Below are 17,441 nucleotides of genomic sequence, written 5' to 3'. Positions count from 1 at the left end.
CCTCTTATTCCATATTTGTACAATGTGTCCAATACTGTTTCATGATCAAGTATATCAAACACATCACTGCAACTAATGTGTAAATTGTTCACTTCACTCAGGCTTCTACTTTAAAGCATACAAGCAGAAAATAAGAATGAGGAACAAACAAGAAAACATATTCAGCACCATGGGAATCATGGAATAGCAAATATCAATCCAACAAAATGATTCTATTCAGCTATCAGCAGGATGAGGACATATTATTGCTCTTGAAAAAACACAATTTTAGACCACATAGACTGAAGTCATAAAAGTGCACAGATAACTTGTTGTAAGCAATCACTATTGGAAAAAAATGTCTGTCTTACCTCCCCAGAAGAAGTGTGTCTCCTGTCAGGGAGCACCAGAGTGTTGGCGTGGCTGCCCGGGACTATAGTAGAACCTATACTCATTCTGGGTCCAACTAGCATGTAGCGTTTGTCTCCTGATCTGTACTGGATGCTGTGACACAGTGTCCCATCATAATTAGCGTCTTGGAGATATTTGGAAGTGTACTCTGTGGATTTGGAGCACTGCATGGCGATCAGCACGATGATGCTGATGACAAAAAGCAGCGAGACCGAGCCCAAAGTGAGGATGAGATAAAAAGTCACATTGTCGTCCTCCTCGTCCACTTTTGCTGCTGCACGTTTGACATCAGAAGCTGCAAAAGCCTCTTTGGGCTCCACAAGTTTGACAGTCACAGTAGCTGTTGCTGACAGGGAAACGTTGCCATTGTCTTTGACCAGTATGAGCAGTCCATGCTCAGCCTCGTCCGTCTCTGTCAATGAGCGAAGTGTTCTGATCTGGCCCGTATAGCGGTCCAAAGTAAAGAGACTGTGGTCAGTGACTTGCTGCAGTGAAAACAGTAACCAGCCGTTATATCCTATATCAGCATCATAGGCTCGGACTTTAGTCACCAAGTCTCCTGCTTTCATATTGCGGGGAATCTCCTCCACACCTTCAGCAGAACCGTTGGAGCTGACTGGATACAGGATGACTGGAGCGTTGTCGTTCTGGTCCAGAATGAACACCTTCACTGTCACGTTGCTGCTCAGTGGAGGACTTCCACTGTCCGTGGCCACCACTTGGAACTGGAAACTTTTCAGCGTCTCAAAGTCAAAACTTTTGAGTGCTGAAATATCTCCATTCTCTGGGTTGATGTTTAAAAATGTTGACATTTTAACTTGACTCCCATGTTCTCTGTCAATGTGATACGTCAAAGCTGCGTTTTCATTCAAGTCTGTATCTACGGCAGTGACGGAAAAAATTGAATTACCCGGCACATTATTCTCCAGCAAATAAAGTTGGATTGGACTGTGTAAAAATGTAGGAATATTATCATTAACGTCCGACACGTCAACATGCAACATTTTAAACGTGGACAGAGGAGGTTGGCCACAATCTGTAGCTGTGATTGTGATGTCATAGTCTGAAACTAATTCTCGATCTAGTCCGTCTTTCAGAACCAGTGAGTACATGTTATCTTGAAATGATGGTTTTAATTCAAATGGAACATTTAGCGAAAGACTACAAGTCACCTTACCATTCAATCCGACGTCTTTGTCTGTGATACTTATAAGAGAAATTACAGTGCCGAGTTTGGAATCTTCCGCTACCGATTTTGACAGAGAGGTAACATCGATTTGTGGTTGGTTGTCATTTTCGTCAATTATTTTAATGATCACCCTGCAATCGGTGCTCATTGGAGGCTGTCCTTTGTCTGTGGCATGGACGTCTAGTTTGTAAACCTCCACCTTCTCATAATCAATGTGACCTTTTACTTTAATGACACCGGTATTTTTATCCAAAACAAACATTTCATAGATTTTAGAGTCAAGTTGACCACCAAAATAATATTCAATGTCTCCATTTAAATCTTTGTCTAGATCCGTTGCTTCGATCTTAATGACAATTGTGTCAGGTTCCACATTTTCAGACATCGTAACAGAATATACTTCTTGTGTAAAAATAGGATGGTTATCATTAGAATCGAGCACAATAACTGTAATATTAAGACCTCCAGATTTTGGTGGATTTCCACCGTCCACAGCAGTCAGAACTAGTCTGTGATCGACGTGTTTTTCTCTGTCCAGAGGCTTTTGTAAGACTAAGAACGGCACTTTGTCATCTCCCCTCTCTCTTATTTGCGTGCTGAAATATTCATTCGTATTTAATTTGTACACACGCACTGCATTAGCGGCAACATCTGGGTCATGTGCACTTGGTAATTGGAAGTGTCTACCTGGAAGAGTGGATTCAGGGATTTCTAAAATATAACTCTCCTCTTGAAAAGTGGGCACATTATCATTAATATCAATAATTTCAACACCTACATGATGTATTTCCATAGGGTTCTCAGCGATTAATTTCATATTTATCATACAAGGCGAGATGCCTTCACAAAGCTCCTCTCTGTCGATGGTTTTGCGCACACACAGTACGCCATTGTTGGTATTTACCTCAAACGGTGCGCTCTCTGGCCCTGAAACAATGCGGAAACGTCTGTCCACCAAAGAGCCAAATTCAAGTCCTAGATCCTTGGCAACGTTACCCACCGCAGTTCCCACTTTGACTTCTTCTGCGATGGAATATTTGATCTGTGCTGCAACCTGCTCCAAACCAGCCAGCATGATGCACAAACAGGAGGTCATCAACCAAGCCCACAGTCCTCTTCTTTGTCCTCCCGTTTCCATCCTTTCAGCTTAAAATGCAGCGTTTTAGTCCCAAATCACCAGAAACATTAAATGTCCCATAGAGACCCACATTCTTGCTTCGAAGTATCCCTCGACAGAGTAAAATACTGAAATGACACAAACAGCAACACCCGTCTCTGGTGAAGGTGGCGTCTCCTCTGCGATGACTTGAACAAAGCGGTTTGATAAGGCACAGAAGAAGCTAATGCTTATCACTCTGTGCTGGTATCACACTGACATCTAGTGGTTAAGATGCATTATTAACTCTGAGAATAAAAGCTATACTTTAAGGCAGGGGTCACCAACCTTTTTGAAAGCAAGAGCTACTTCTTGGGTAGTGATTAATGGGAAGGGCTACCAGTTTGATACACACTTAAATAAATTGCCAGAAATAGCCAATTTGCTCAATTTACCTTTAACTCTATGTTATTATTAATAATTAATGATATTTACACTTAATTGAACGGTTTAAAAGAGGAGAAAACACGAAAAAAATGACAATTAAATTTTGAAACATAGTTTATCTTCAATTTCGACTCTTTAAAATTCAAAAGTCAACCGAAAAAAAAGAAGAGAAAAACTAGCTAATTCGAATCTTTTTGAAAAAATTAAAAAAAATAATTTATGGAACATCATTAGTAATTTTTCCTGATTAAGATTAATTTTAAAATTTTGATGACATGTTTTAAATAGGTTAAAATCCAATCTGCACTTTGTTAGAATATATAACAAATTGGACCAAGCTATATTTCTAACAAAGACAAATCATTATTTCTTCTAGATTTTCCAGAACAACATTTTTGAAAGGAATTCAAAAGACTTTGAAATAAGATTTAAATTTGATTCTACAGATTTTCTAGATTTGCCAGAATATTTTTTTTGAATTTTAATCATAACAAGTTTGAAGAAATATTTCACAAATATTCTTCATCGAAAAAACAGAAGCTAAAATGAAGAATTAAATTAAAATGTATTTATTATTCTTTACAATAAATAAAAAAAATACTTGAACATTGATTTAAATTGTCAGGAAAGAAGAGGAAGGAATTTAAAAGGTAAAAAGGTATATGTATTTAAAAATCCTAAAATCATTTTTAAGGTTGTATTTTTTTCTCTAAAATTGTCTTTCTGAAAGTTATAAGAAGCAAAGTAAAAAAATTAATGAATTTATTTAAACAAGTGAAGACCAAGTCTTTAAAAATGTTTCTTGGATTGTCAAATTCTACTTGAGTTTTGTCTCTCTTAGAATTAAAAATGTCAGGCAAAGCGAGACCAGCTTGCTAGTAAATAAATACAATTTAAAAAATAGAGACAGCTCACTGGTAAGTGCTGCTATTTGAGCTATTTTTAGAACAGGCCAGCGGGCTACACATCTGGTCCTTACGGGCTACCTGGTGCCCGCGGGCACCGCGTTGGAGACTCCTGCTTTAAGGCATGTACCAGATTGTTTGTGAGCTCTTGTGTTGTCACTTAGTTTGTGTTCCACAATATAAAACCATGCTCTCTCCATTCATAAACCATTTTTTGTACAACAACACATTTAGGCAAGTTTGCAATGGTTGATTTGGCGTAACAATTTTTAGTAACTGTAAAAAATATGAAACAAAAAGATTCATATGTGGAGTGGCTAAGTTGGTATAGCTGTGCCAGCAACTTGAGGGTTCCAGGTTTGATTCCAGCTTTTGCCTTCCTACCTAACGTCCCTGCCGTTGTGTCCTTGAGCAAGACACTTCACCATCCTTGCTGCCAGTCTCACCCCCACTTGTTTAAAAGTGGCTTGAAGATATACATAATAGGTTCCACAAGGTAAAGCACTTCAAGTCTCTTGAGAAAAAATTGTGAAATAAATATGGTTCACTTCACATCTGTTTATCAACAGACCCCCAATCAACCGTCACCTCACCACAATTTAAAGCATGTGCGTACTGCCCTCAGAAAACAACATGCAAACTTATACAAAACTATATGTTATATATATATATATATATATATATATATATATATATATATATATATATATATATATATATATATATATATATATATATATATATATATATATATATATATATATATATATATATATATATATATATATGTATGTAAAGTAAAGGTCAAAAGTTTGGACACACCTTCTCCTCATTCAATGCATTTTCTTTATTTTCATGACTATTTTACATTCATTGTAGATTGTCACTGAAGGCATCAAAACTATGAATGAACACATGTGGAGTTATGTACTTAACAAAAGAAGGGGAAATAACTGAAAACATGTTTTATATTCTAGTTTCTTCAAAAAAAGCCACCCTTTGCTCTGATTACTGCTTTGAACACTCTTGGCATTCTCTCGATGAGCTTCAAGCACACCTGTGAAGTGAAAACCATTTGAGGTGACTATACCTCTTGAAGCACATCGAGAGAATGCCAAGAGTGTGCAAAGCAGTAATCAGAGTAAATGGTGGCTATTTTGAAGAAACAGAATATGAAACATGTTTTCAGTGAGTTCACCTTTTTGTGTTAAGTACATAACTCCACATGTGTTCATTCATAGTTTTGATGCCTTCAGTGACAATCTACAATGTAAATAGTCATGAAAATAAAATAAACGCATTGAATGAGAAGGTGTGTCCAAACTTTTGGCCTGTACTGTATATATATATATATATATGTGTGTATGTGTATGTAGGTAGGTACTGTTGGTAGGTAAGTAGATATAAAGTCTTGAGTATAACATATACTCATTGAGCCATTGTATCATATGGAATGATTCCAATATTGACAAAACACCCACTAAGCCCTCAAGTGTCACTTCAATTGAGCATCATTACGTTGTTGCCGAGAATAATTTATCTGGGAGGATTAATAGAAGGATGGATCATGTTTACGATTCAACAGTTCTAAACACTGTTGCCCAAAAATCGCTCCTCATTTCAACAAATATAACAAATGTTTATGTACAGTACAATCATGCATGTAATAGCACATAACATTGTGAATTCTATCAATCAAACAGCAAGTCCGCAAATAAGCAAGCATGTTCAAATAATGATCATGTGGCACGGCTGCCCTCATACCAGAACACAAAGCATAGAAATCATACATGCGTCAATTTTAAACTTAATGTGTAGAAAATATCAAAGTAGCAGGCACTTTTGAACCTGAAATGTTCTGAAGATAACATAATTCATAATGAGCTATTTGAGCTTTGCTTATTTTGAAGTCTGTTTTCAAATGACTATCCAACACAGTGATTATGCAGCACATTTTCTACAAAATGTTTGCTTTTAACAAAAACTAAAGTTTTTAAAGGCAAACATATTCTGTACAATCAAATTTGTAATGTTTCATGATCAAGTGTATCAAACACATCACTGCAAAAATGTATACATTGTTCACTTCACTGAGGCTTCTACTTTAAAGCATACAAGCAGCAAATAAGAACGAGGAGCAAACAAGAAAACATACTCAGCACCATGGGAATCATGGAATTGCTAATTTAAAGCCAACAATATGATTCTATCCAGCTATCAGCAAGATGTGGACACATGATAGCTCTTAAAAACACACAATTTCAGACCACATAGACTGAGGTCATAAAAGTGCACAGATAATTTGTTGTAAGCAATCATTATTCAAAGAAAATGTGCTTCTTACCTCCCCAGAAGAAGTGTGTCTCCTGTCAGGGAGCACCAGAGTGTTGGCGTGGCTGCCCGGGACTATAGTAGAACCTATACTCATTCTGGGTCCAACTAGCATGTAGCGTTTGTCTCCTGATCTGTACTGGATGCTGTGACACAGTGTCCCATCATAATTAGCGTCTTGGAGATATTTGGAAGTGTACTCTGTGGATTTGGAGCACTGCATGGCGATCAGCACGATGATGCTGATGACAAAAAGCAGCGAGACCGAGCCCAAAGTGAGGATGAGATAAAAAGTCACATTGTCGTCCTCCTCGTCCACTTTTGCTGCTGCACGTTTGACATCAGAAGCTGCAAAAGCCTCTTTGGGCTCCACAAGTTTGACAGTCACAGTAGCTGTTGCTGACAGGGAAACGTTGCCATTGTCTTTGACCAGTATGAGCAGTCCATGCTCAGCCTCGTCCGTCTCTGTCAATGAGCGAAGTGTTCTGATCTGGCCCGTATAGCGGTCCAAAGTAAAGAGACTGTGGTCAGTGACTTGCTGCAGTGAAAACAGTAACCAGCCGTTATATCCTATATCAGCATCATAGGCTCGGACTTTAGTCACCAAGTCTCCTGCTTTCATATTGCGGGGAATCTCCTCCACACCTTCAGCAGAACCGTTGGAGCTGACTGGGTACAGGATGACTGGAGCGTTGTCGTTCTGGTCCAGAATGAACACGTTCACTGTCACGTTGCTGCTCAGTGGAGGACTTCCACCGTCTGTGGCCACGACTTGGAACCGGAAACTTTTCAGCGTCTCAAAATCAAAACTTTTTAACGCTGATATTTGTCCATTTTCAGAATGAATGTTGAGTAATGACGTGATATCACCTGGCTGTCCATCCCCTCTCACGATGTGGTAAGTAACTGCTGCATTTTCCTCTAGATCACTATCACCCGCACTCACAGATAATATTGTCGCACCTGGAGTGTTATTTTCTATTAAGTACAGTTCATACGGATCGTGGCTGAATGTCGGTCTGTTATCATTCATATCTGATACTTGGACATTTAATATGATCATAGTAGAAAGTGACGGTTGGCCGCAGTCATTGGCTGTTATTTTGATGTCATAATTGTTCACGCTCTCCCTGTCCAAAAAAGCCTTAGTGACAAGAGAGTACATATTCTCCTCAATTGACGGGGTTAAATCAAACGGAACGTCTCCTAAGATACGACAAATAACTTTCCCGTTCACTCCAGAGTCTCTGTCTGTGATGCTAATAAGAGAGATGACAGTGCCAGGCTTTGAATTTTCGGGGACGACGTTACGCAGTGACGTCACTTCCATTTCTGGCTCGTTGTCATTCACATCCTTTATTTTTATCACAACTCTACCTTCAGATGTCCAGGGTGGTTGGCCTTTATCTGACGCTTGTACATCTAACCTGTAGATCTCAGTATCCTCAAAGTCAATCAGTCCTTTCACTCTGATCTCACCAGTAATGCTGTCTAATTCAAATCTGTCGTGCACTTTCTTCTTTTGTGTTTTCCCAAGTGAATATTCTATTTCACTGTTAGACCCTTCATCTAAATCTGTGGCGTTTAGTCCCACTACAAGAGTCCCAATAGGAGCATTTTCTTCAAGTGTGACACTGTAAACATCTTGACTAAACACAGGCCTGTTGTCATTCGCATCAATCACAATGATGCTTAAATTAAGACTACCAGATTTGGGAGGACTGCCTCCATCTAGTGCAGTTAAGACTAAATTGTGCTCCGTTTTCTGCTCCCTGTCCAAAGGTTTTTTCAAGACTAAAAACGGTATCTTGTCCTCTTCATTGTCCCTCACTTCAATGTCAAAAAGATCCACTGAGCTCAGTTTATAAAATTGTACAGAGTTTGCACCAACATCAGGGTCTCGAGCAGAATGGATTTGAAAACGGGTACCTGGTGGTATATGTTCTGATATTTCCAGCCTCTGCTTGTCTTCTGGGAAGCTTGATGGGTGATCATTGACGTCCGTGATCTCCACGGCAACGTAATGGATTTCCAGGGGATTTTCAACAACTATTTTCAGATTTATCAAACACACTTTAGCCCCTTCACAGAGTTCCTCTCTGTCTATCTGTTTCTTCACGTACAGAGCGCCATTGTTCTGGTTAAGCTGTAGTAATGCATTATTCGGACCAGATACAATACGGAACCGTCTTTCGGCCAAAGTGCGAACATCCAGTCCCAAATCCTTAGCAATATTTCCCACTGCGGTCCCCACCTGCACTTCTTCTGGAACAGAATATCGAAGCTGTGCCCAAATCCTCCTCCCAAGAAACAAGACCATCACGACGACCCACCAGCAGCCCACACGGCTTCTTTGTCCTCTGTGCTCCATCATTGGGATGTAAAAACAGCAAAAATTACCTCCTTTCATGCAAATCAATCGATCCAATTATCTCCTCTCAAAAATCAGTTGTATCAAAATGATGATAAAAAACCCTCCACCTTTGGGTTTTCACCGCTGTTCATTTCTACTTGATGCACACGACTTGCACACCCTGATACAAAATAATTCCATCCATGATGATGGGCTGGACCGGCGTAGGTCATTGTCATCATCATTGCTAAGCCCACACTGACACCTAGTGGCCAGCAACCAGAAGGGTCATGTTATTTCTAAATGGCCTACAAAGCACAACTGTTTATTTTCTCCATGTTGTAGTGTGATTTGAGTTAGGTTTGTTTGTAATTATAGATTTTTTTGTGTAATCTACACCATTTTACCATACATTGTAATGCAATTTATGTTGGTTTTCTGTGGATGCACTGATTAAATGTTTTATTTTACTATTAGAGCAGTAATTTGATGGCTATTCCAAGCAGTCTGTGACTATAGTATCATACTGAATGATCCAGTTTAAAACAAAACTTCATAAAAACACACTGAGATCTCAACAGCGTGTGCAAATATAAAATAGTTTGCACTACTAGTGGGCGTGTTGCATCTATTCTACTAACACTGCATGAGCAATTGAAAAGTGGCAGACCGCCTTATTTAAATGAGGATTTTGCATGGATCCGGGGCTTATACCATGAAGACGAAGATTAATGTTATCATGCTCCTACCTGTGAACGATGTGCTGTACCGGCGGCACACATTTATAACCTTTAACACATTTTTGAATCACAATCTAGACAACCAAAACATATGCACAATGACACGTAATTCTGAGCACGAGGCCATGGATCGCATCAACAGAGCATGTGTCCGTCTGGAATGACTCAAATGCAAAACAAATGCACAATGAAATACGTTTTCTCATGTTGGAGATATATTATAGTAATATATTTCTTAAATAAATAAAAAACCAATGAAGGTCATCAGGCACCAAAAGACATCATCTGCATTTGTTTTAATCAGTCCCTTTGTCATGATCCGTGGTCCGGATCATGTTTTTGTTGTGTTCTGTTGGTTTTGGACTCTTTTGGTTCCTGTTTGACACCTGAGTTTGTTTTAGTTACCATGGCTACTTATGATTTTCACCTGCCTCTGGTGTTCGGGACGCGCACCTGCTGCTAATCAGAGGACTATTTAAGCCTGCCTTTGCCAGTCAGTCGTCCTGGTGTCATTAGTTGTTTGCCTCATGCCTGGACTACGTAAGTCTTAGTTGTTTCATGCCACAGTTTCGTGTTTGTTCTATGCCAGAGATAATGCTAGTTATTTCATGCCACAGTTTCGTGTTTGTTTCATGCCAAAGTTCCATGAGGTTCATGTCTATAGTTTCATGTCCTAAGTTTTTGCCTTAGCTTCCGCGTGCGATAGGCACGCTTGCCTTCGGGTTGTTTTCTGTTTTTTGTACCATTTTGAGTTTAGGGAAATAAATATGTTCCTACCTGCACGCCTTGTCCGGAATAGTCCGTTTGCATCCTGGGAGAACAAACCTCGCAGCAAGCTGCGACCCCCCCGTCGTGACACCCTTAAGTCATCCAGCAGATATAAAATTACAAAAGAAAATTGCTGAATAGACGGTCTGTCTAATATTTGTATTTATTTCTGGCCTTCCAAAAGGTTGCCACACACACGTAGGACGGAGGATTATCGTCCAGCCATCGTCTGTTTTTTCAGCGCAGACACTGATCCTTCAGCCGTGTGTGTTGGAACTGTCAGTTTGCATGTCCTTCTGACAAGTGCTAAATAAAATGAAAAATGGTGCTACCAAAACAGTGATGAGCATTGATAAATAACATTGCACATGCTAAATAATGATATTTGCATTTTCTCCTCCCAGTGTTGTGGGAGCTTTGATGATCAGCATATATTGTGCATATTAATGAAGAAAGAGATGCAAAATGGACTGCACTCCTTATTCTGCAAAGGTAACAGACGCAATCCACTGTGCACACGTTTAGTAGATCACCTTTGCGTGTGCTCTCAGGTTTGCATCTGTTTTCGTACACGAAAACCTTTGGTAAATCAGGCCCAAAAATGTGTATACAAATGAATAAGTTCAAACAACAAAACCAAACAAAATGCAACACTGCTGCTCGCTCGTTTCATTAAGTTTCCACCAAAACTGTTCCCCAAAGAAGTATAGGCTTCAGTGCTAAGGATAGCGAATCAAGTTGCCATGCGTAATAGGCAACTCAGCATGGTATGTCTGAAAATTAAATGTAACACGCCGGATTGTAGTCAGCTGGAGGCGTGTCTTAATGAAATTAAACAATGGATGTCCGCTAACTTTTTTGCAACTCAACGCTAAGAAAACGGAAATGCTGATTATCGGTCCTGCTCAACACCGACATCTATTTAATAATACCACCTTAACATTTGACAACCAAACAATTACACAAAGCGACTCGGTAAAGAATCTGGGTATTATTTTCGACCCAACTCTCTCGTTTGAGTCACACATTAAGAGTGTTACTAAAACGGCTTTCTTTCATCTCCGTAATATCGCTAAAATGTGTTCCATGTTGTCCACTAGCGACGCTGAGATCATTATTCATGCGTTCGTTACGTCTCGTCTCGATTACTGTAACGTATTATTTTTGGGTCTCCCTATGTCTAGCATTAAAAGATTACAGTTGGTACAAAATGCAGCTGCTAGACTCTTGACAAGAACAAGAAAGTTTGATCATATTACGCCTATACTGGCTCACCTGCACTGGCTTCCTGTGCACTTAAGATGTGACTTTAAGGTTTTACTACTTACGTATAAAATACTACACGGTTTAGCTCCTGCCTATCTTGCTGACTGTATTGTACCATATGTCCCGGCAAGAAATCAGCGTTCAAAGATCTCCGACTTATTAGTTATTCCCAGCTCCCAAAAAAAGTCTGCGGGCTATAGAGCGTTTTCTATTCGGGCTCCAGTACTATGGAATGCCCTCCCGGTAACAGTTAGAGATGCTACCTCAGTAGAAGCATTTAAGTCCCATCTTAAAACTCATTTGTATACTCTAGCCTTTAAATAGACCCCCCTTTTTTAGACCAGTTGATCTGCCGTTTTCTTTTGTCCTTTGCCCCCTCGCCGGGTTATTCCGGTTCCGGTGACCATGGATGAGATGCTGGCTGTCCAGAGTTGGGACCCGGGGTGGACCGCTCGCATGTGCATCGGTTGGGGACGTCTCTGCGCTACTGACCTGTCTCCGCTCGGGATGGTCTCCTGCTGGTCCCACTATGGACTGGACTCTCACTGTTATGTGGATCCACTAGGGACTGTACTTAGAGGGGGGGTTACCCACATATGCGGTCCCCTCCAAGGTTTCTCATAGTCATTCACATCGACGTCCCTTGTGTGGGCTCTGTGCCGAGGATGTCGTTGTGGCTTGTGCAGCCCTTTGAGACTTTTGTGATTTAGGGCTATATAAATAAACATTGATTGATTGATTGATTGAACATATAGCAGAGATTTTCAAAACTATTGAAACATGTCAATAAAGAAGATACAAGAGAGCAATTTTTTCAAAGGATTTGAGAAAATGTGCACTTATGGGTTGTTTTTTGAGTGTATATTGCACTCTTTGCACTGCAAATGTTAACATGAATAACCAATATGTATTTTTCAGTCTGTATTCAAAGCTTAACTCCTAAAATAATTATTTTTCCCAATCCTGGGGGAAAGTTCTCTTCATTCCTGGTCTGAATAAACTTGCAACAAACTACTGACCATGTGGTTGTATTCACAAAATAAAAGGCACACACTTACAGTATTTAGACATGCATGATTTAAACAAAAGCATGAAGTCTTACCTCCCCAGAAGAAGTGTGTCTCCTGTCAGGGAGCACCAGAGTGTTGGCGTGGCTGCCCGGGACTATAGTAGAACCTATACTCATTCTGGGTCCAACTAGCATGTAGCGTTTGTCTCCTGATCTGTACTGGATGCTGTGACACAGTGTCCCATCATAATTAGCGTCTTGGAGATATTTGGAAGTGTACTCTGTGGATTTGGAGCACTGCATGGCGATCAGCACGATGATGCTGATGACAAAAAGCAGCGAGACCGAGCCCAAAGTGAGGATGAGATAAAAAGTCACATTGTCGTCCTCCTCGTCCACTTTTGCTGCTGCACGTTTGACATCAGAAGCTGCAAAAGCCTCTTTGGGCTCCACAAGTTTGACAGTCACAGTAGCTGTTGCTGACAGGGAAACGTTGCCATTGTCTTTGACCAGTATGAGCAGTCCATGCTCAGCCTCGTCCGTCTCTGTCAATGAGCGAAGTGTTCTGATCTGGCCCGTATAGCGGTCCAAAGTAAAGAGACTGTGGTCAGTGACTTGCTGCAGTGAAAACAGTAACCAGCCGTTATATCCTATATCAGCATCATAGGCTCGGACTTTAGTCACCAAGTCTCCTGCTTTCATATTGCGGGGAATCTCCTCCACACCTTCAGCAGAACCGTTGGAGCTGACTGGATACAGGATGACTGGAGCGTTGTCGTTCTGGTCCAGAATGAACACCTTCACTGTCACGTTGCTGCTCCGTGGAGGACTTCCACCGTCCGTGGCCACGACTTGGAACTGGAAACTTTTCAGCGTCTCAAAGTCAAAACTTTTTAGCGTGGAAATGATCCCAGTGACCTCATTTATATTTAGAAATGACGCCACAGACGGACTTTTTTGTCGGAGTGAGTAAGTCACGGCTGCATTTTCTTCCCCATCAGCGTCTTTGGCGGTCACAGAAAACAAAGACTTTCCTGCTTTGTTATTTTCCAGCACATAAAAACTATAAGGGCTTTCAGTGAATAAAGGACTATTGTCATTCACGTCGAGTACGTCTACATGTACCACCTTGATCGATGACAGAGGGGGCGTCCCTAAATCCTTGGCAGTTATTGTGATATCATACAGGTGCATCTTTTCCTTATCCAAGTAATCCTTAGTGACAAGAGAATATGATTGTCCATCAGGGGATGACTTGAGGTCAAACGGCAAGTCCTCCGGCACACTGCAGACCACCTGTCCATTCACACCTGAGTCCAGATCATTAACCCCCACTAGCGCCACCACTGTACCAAGAGGGGCGTCCTCTGGTATGCGACTAGACAGCGACGTGATGTCTATTTCTGGTCGGTTGTCGTTCACGTCCTGGACGCGGACCACCACGTTGCATTGCGTGGAAAGTGACACCGCGCCTTTGTCAGCTGCAAGGACCTTCATCTCATAGACTTGTCTTTCCTCAAAATCTAACCCTCCTTTAACTTGTAGTTCGCCAGTTATTTTGTTCAAGTCGAACGGTACTGTTAAGAGTCCTCTTAGTTTGTTCCGTAATGAATATTCAATCTCTCCGTTCAGCCCCTCATCTCTGTCGGATGCATTTACCGTCAGCAAATATGTCCCTAAAGGTGCATTCTCTCTCACACTAATGGAATATTTCTGTTTGTCGCACACTGGCGGGTTATCATTTATATCAGATATAATAACAGTGATATTTGTAGTACCTGTTTTTGGTGGTTTACCCCCATCTGCAGCTGTTAAAATCAAGTGATATTGCGCAGTGTTTTCTCTATCCAAAGGTCGCTGTAAGACAAGGACCGGCACCTTCCCGTCCTCGCCGAAATCTTCCGTTTCCAGGTGGAAAAAAGGGTTGTGGTTCAGCCTATATGTTTGTATAGAATTCAAGCCAACATCTAAATCCTGGGCGCCTTCCAGTTGGAGTTTATATCCAACAATAGCGGATTCCAGCACTTCCAAAGTGCAGTTCTCGTCAAGGAATCTGGGGGGGTTATCATTCACATCGAGTACCTCCACCAGGACTTGATGCATCTCCAGAGGGTTTTCCACAACCACTTTGAGGTTGGTGATGCACGGCACGGTGTTCCTGCACAGCTCCTCTCGGTCTAATCTCTGCCGGACAGACAGAACGCCATCCCTGGGATTTACCTGAAACTGGTCCTGCTTTGTTCCCGACACCACACGGAGATTTCTGTCCAGCAGCCTCCCGACATCCAGTCCGAGGTCCTTGGCCAGGTTTCCAACCGCAGTGCCCGCTTTTACTTCCTCCTGAACGGAATATCGTATTTGAGCGGCGATTTCTTCAGGATGAAGAACGATCAGCAATGGCAGACAAAAAGAAAACCACGTCCCCAGCCAGTGTGCTCTCATGCCACACATTTTCATTGTTAGGGAGATTTCAAACGACTGACATGAAATCTACAAAGAATAGAGTTAATATTTCCTGTTGAATAGAAAATAAAAATCCACGAAACGGAGCATTTTGGTGAAAGAATGAAGCCGTAGACGTCTGCTCGTCCACCTCTTTTGATTGCAAGTGAATCTCTTAGGGGGCAAATGATGCCTACCTCGCACCCATTTTCATTATATAGTCTAGCAGCGCCACCTACTGTCAATAACTTGATACTGCAATGACCTGAATATGTTGAACTGAGATTTAAACATATAAAACCACATGGAGCCGTTTCAAAATTCCAAACTTTAGCCTATAATTTGTAAAATAAAAAAACATTAGTAATTACTCAAACTAATAGTAGCCTTTGGTTTTGCATTGGTAAAATACATGTTACTAATTTAACAGTGAATACATTTGACTATATGTGTACAATTTAATATTTATTAGCCGAGTCCACTGAAAAAAGTAAGGACATTAAATACAATAAGTCCTCAGCCATAGTGTTGCTCCGTATTAAACTAAGTTTAAGTCAATTTATAAATATTGTAAGTGCTTATTCTTTATAAACATCTACTTAAAAATGTGTTCCAGATAATTTGTTGTGATATTGAAGAAATCCACGGTGGGCCCTGCCTCTTAGATGGAAAAGTATGTCGGTTACTTGTGACATTTTTCATTTGTTTTCATTTATTTAAAGTACAAGGTAGACAACACATAATAATATAAATTAATATACTAATATAAATTAATATAATGCAAAAGGTAATGTACAGTATGTAAGCATGATGATCCAGTTTTGCCTGAAAGGGAGTGAGAAGAAGAAGATATATATTTTTAATCCCACCCCCAGTTCTCCATTCAGCGATTAATACATTGAGCTTCACTGTTTCTTTGTTCAAGGATTATTAGTTAGTTAGTTAGTTAGTTAGTTAGTTAGTTAGTTAGTTAGTTAGTTAGTTAGTTAGTTAGTTAGTTAGTTAGTTAGTTTATTATTTATTCGGTCAATGGTCAACAAAATAAACAAACAGTTTTACCTAAAAAAACAGTTGTACATTCATAAATTGAAAATGTTGCAGACCGAAAGGGTTTAGGCTGAAGTTGAACACTAACCCTATAAACAATGTCAAATACAAGATGAGCTTCCAAAAATTATGACATTTCCTTTTCACAACACATTGTACACAACATAAACACTGTTCAATTATATACACAGTAAAGGCATGTAAAATATCCTTGTACACGTGTTAAACCTTTGCACCAATTATATACTATATACAAACAATTATACTTCCATTATTATTTATATCCCACATTTAGTTTGTAATTAACATTGATCATAGTATTAACTACTGTGTTGATTCAAGAGTGATATATTTTTTCAAGACATTGGTTTTAAAGTTTTTTTTAAATGTGTGAATGGAACTGGAACATTTTAAGGAATCATCCAAGCTGTTCCACAGTTGAACCCCCCTGACAGAAACACATCTACGTTTTAAAGGCCTACTGAAAGCCACTACTAGCGACCACGCAGTCTGATAGTTTATATATCAATGATGAAATCTTAACATTGCAACACATGCCAATACGGCCGGGTTAACTTATAAAGTGCCATTTTAAATTTCCCGCCACACTTCCGGTTGAAAACGTCTAGATATGATGACGTATGCGCGTGACGTCAACGGTTGATACGGAAGTATTCGGACCCATTGAATCCAATACAAAAAAGCTCTGTTTTCATCCCAAAATTCCACAGTATTCTGGACATCTGTGTTGGTGAATCTTTTGCAATTTGTTTAATGAACAATGGAGACTGCAAAGAAGAAAGCTGTAGGTGCGATCGGTGTATTAGCGGCGGACTACAGCAACACAACCAGGAGCACTTTGAGGATAGCAGACGCGCTAGCCGAACGACCTCACCTTGACTTCCTCCGTCTCCGGGCCGCCAACCGCATCGGTGATCGGGTGAAGTCCTTCGTCGTACCATCGATCGCTGGAATGCAGGTAAGCACATGTCGTGATGAGCAGATGAGAGCCGGCGTAGGTGCAGAGCTAATGTTTTTAGCATAGCTCTGTCGAGATTCTGTAGCTAAGTTAGCTTCAATGGCGTCGTTAGCAACAGCATTGCTAGGCTTCGCCAAGCTGGAAAGCATTAACCGTGTAGTTACATGTCCAGAGTTTGGTAGTATTGTTGATCTTCTGTCTATCCTTCCAGTCAGGGATTTATTTGTTTTGTTTCTATATGCAGTAAAGCCTGATGCTATCACGTTAGCTCAGTAGCTAAAGAGCTTCGTCGATGCATTGTCGTGGAGATAAAAGTCACTTTAAATGTCCATTTCGCGTTCTCGACTCTCATTTTCAAGAGGATATAGTATCCGAGGTGGTTTAAAATACAAAACCGTGATCCACAATAGAAAAAGGAGAGAGTGTGGAATCCAATGAGCCAGCTTGTACCTAAGTTACGGTCAGAGCGAAAAAAGATA

At 40.3% G+C, this 17,441-nt stretch overlaps 2 protein-coding genes and 1 pseudogene across 2 annotated transcripts; all 3 read right to left on the bottom strand.

The window, feature by feature from the left end:
* Positions 1-287: 287 nt before the first annotated feature.
* On the bottom strand, positions 288-2,719 carry LOC133648088 (protocadherin gamma-A11-like). Its single transcript, XM_062043866.1, has one exon. It carries the CDS (start codon positions 2,715-2,717, stop codon positions 288-290), a length of 2,430 nt encoding a protein of 809 aa, XP_061899850.1. The 5' UTR covers positions 2,718-2,719.
* A 3,589-nt stretch (positions 2,720-6,308) lies between these two features.
* Positions 6,309-8,729, bottom strand: LOC133648087 (protocadherin gamma-C3-like). The gene has a single exon (XM_062043865.1). It carries the CDS (start codon positions 8,727-8,729, stop codon positions 6,309-6,311), a length of 2,421 nt encoding a protein of 806 aa, XP_061899849.1.
* Positions 8,730-12,548: 3,819 nt separating this feature from the next.
* On the bottom strand, positions 12,549-14,945 carry LOC133648086 (protocadherin gamma-A7-like; annotated as a pseudogene).
* Positions 14,946-17,441: the final 2,496 nt, after the last annotated feature.

This window comes from Entelurus aequoreus, linkage group LG04 (genome assembly GCF_033978785.1).
Source record: "Entelurus aequoreus isolate RoL-2023_Sb linkage group LG04, RoL_Eaeq_v1.1, whole genome shotgun sequence".
Classification (NCBI taxonomy): Eukaryota; Metazoa; Chordata; class Actinopteri; order Syngnathiformes; family Syngnathidae; genus Entelurus; species Entelurus aequoreus.
This window is presented reverse-complemented; position numbering and strand designations above follow the sequence as displayed.

Excerpts from the sequence above, each read along its gene's own strand:
- LOC133648088 (XM_062043866.1), bottom strand. The coding sequence starts at position 2,717 with ATGGAAACGGGAGGACAAAGAAGAGGACTGTGGGCTTGGTTGATGACC.
- LOC133648087 (XM_062043865.1), bottom strand. The coding sequence starts at position 8,729 with ATGGAGCACAGAGGACAAAGAAGCCGTGTGGGCTGCTGGTGGGTCGTC.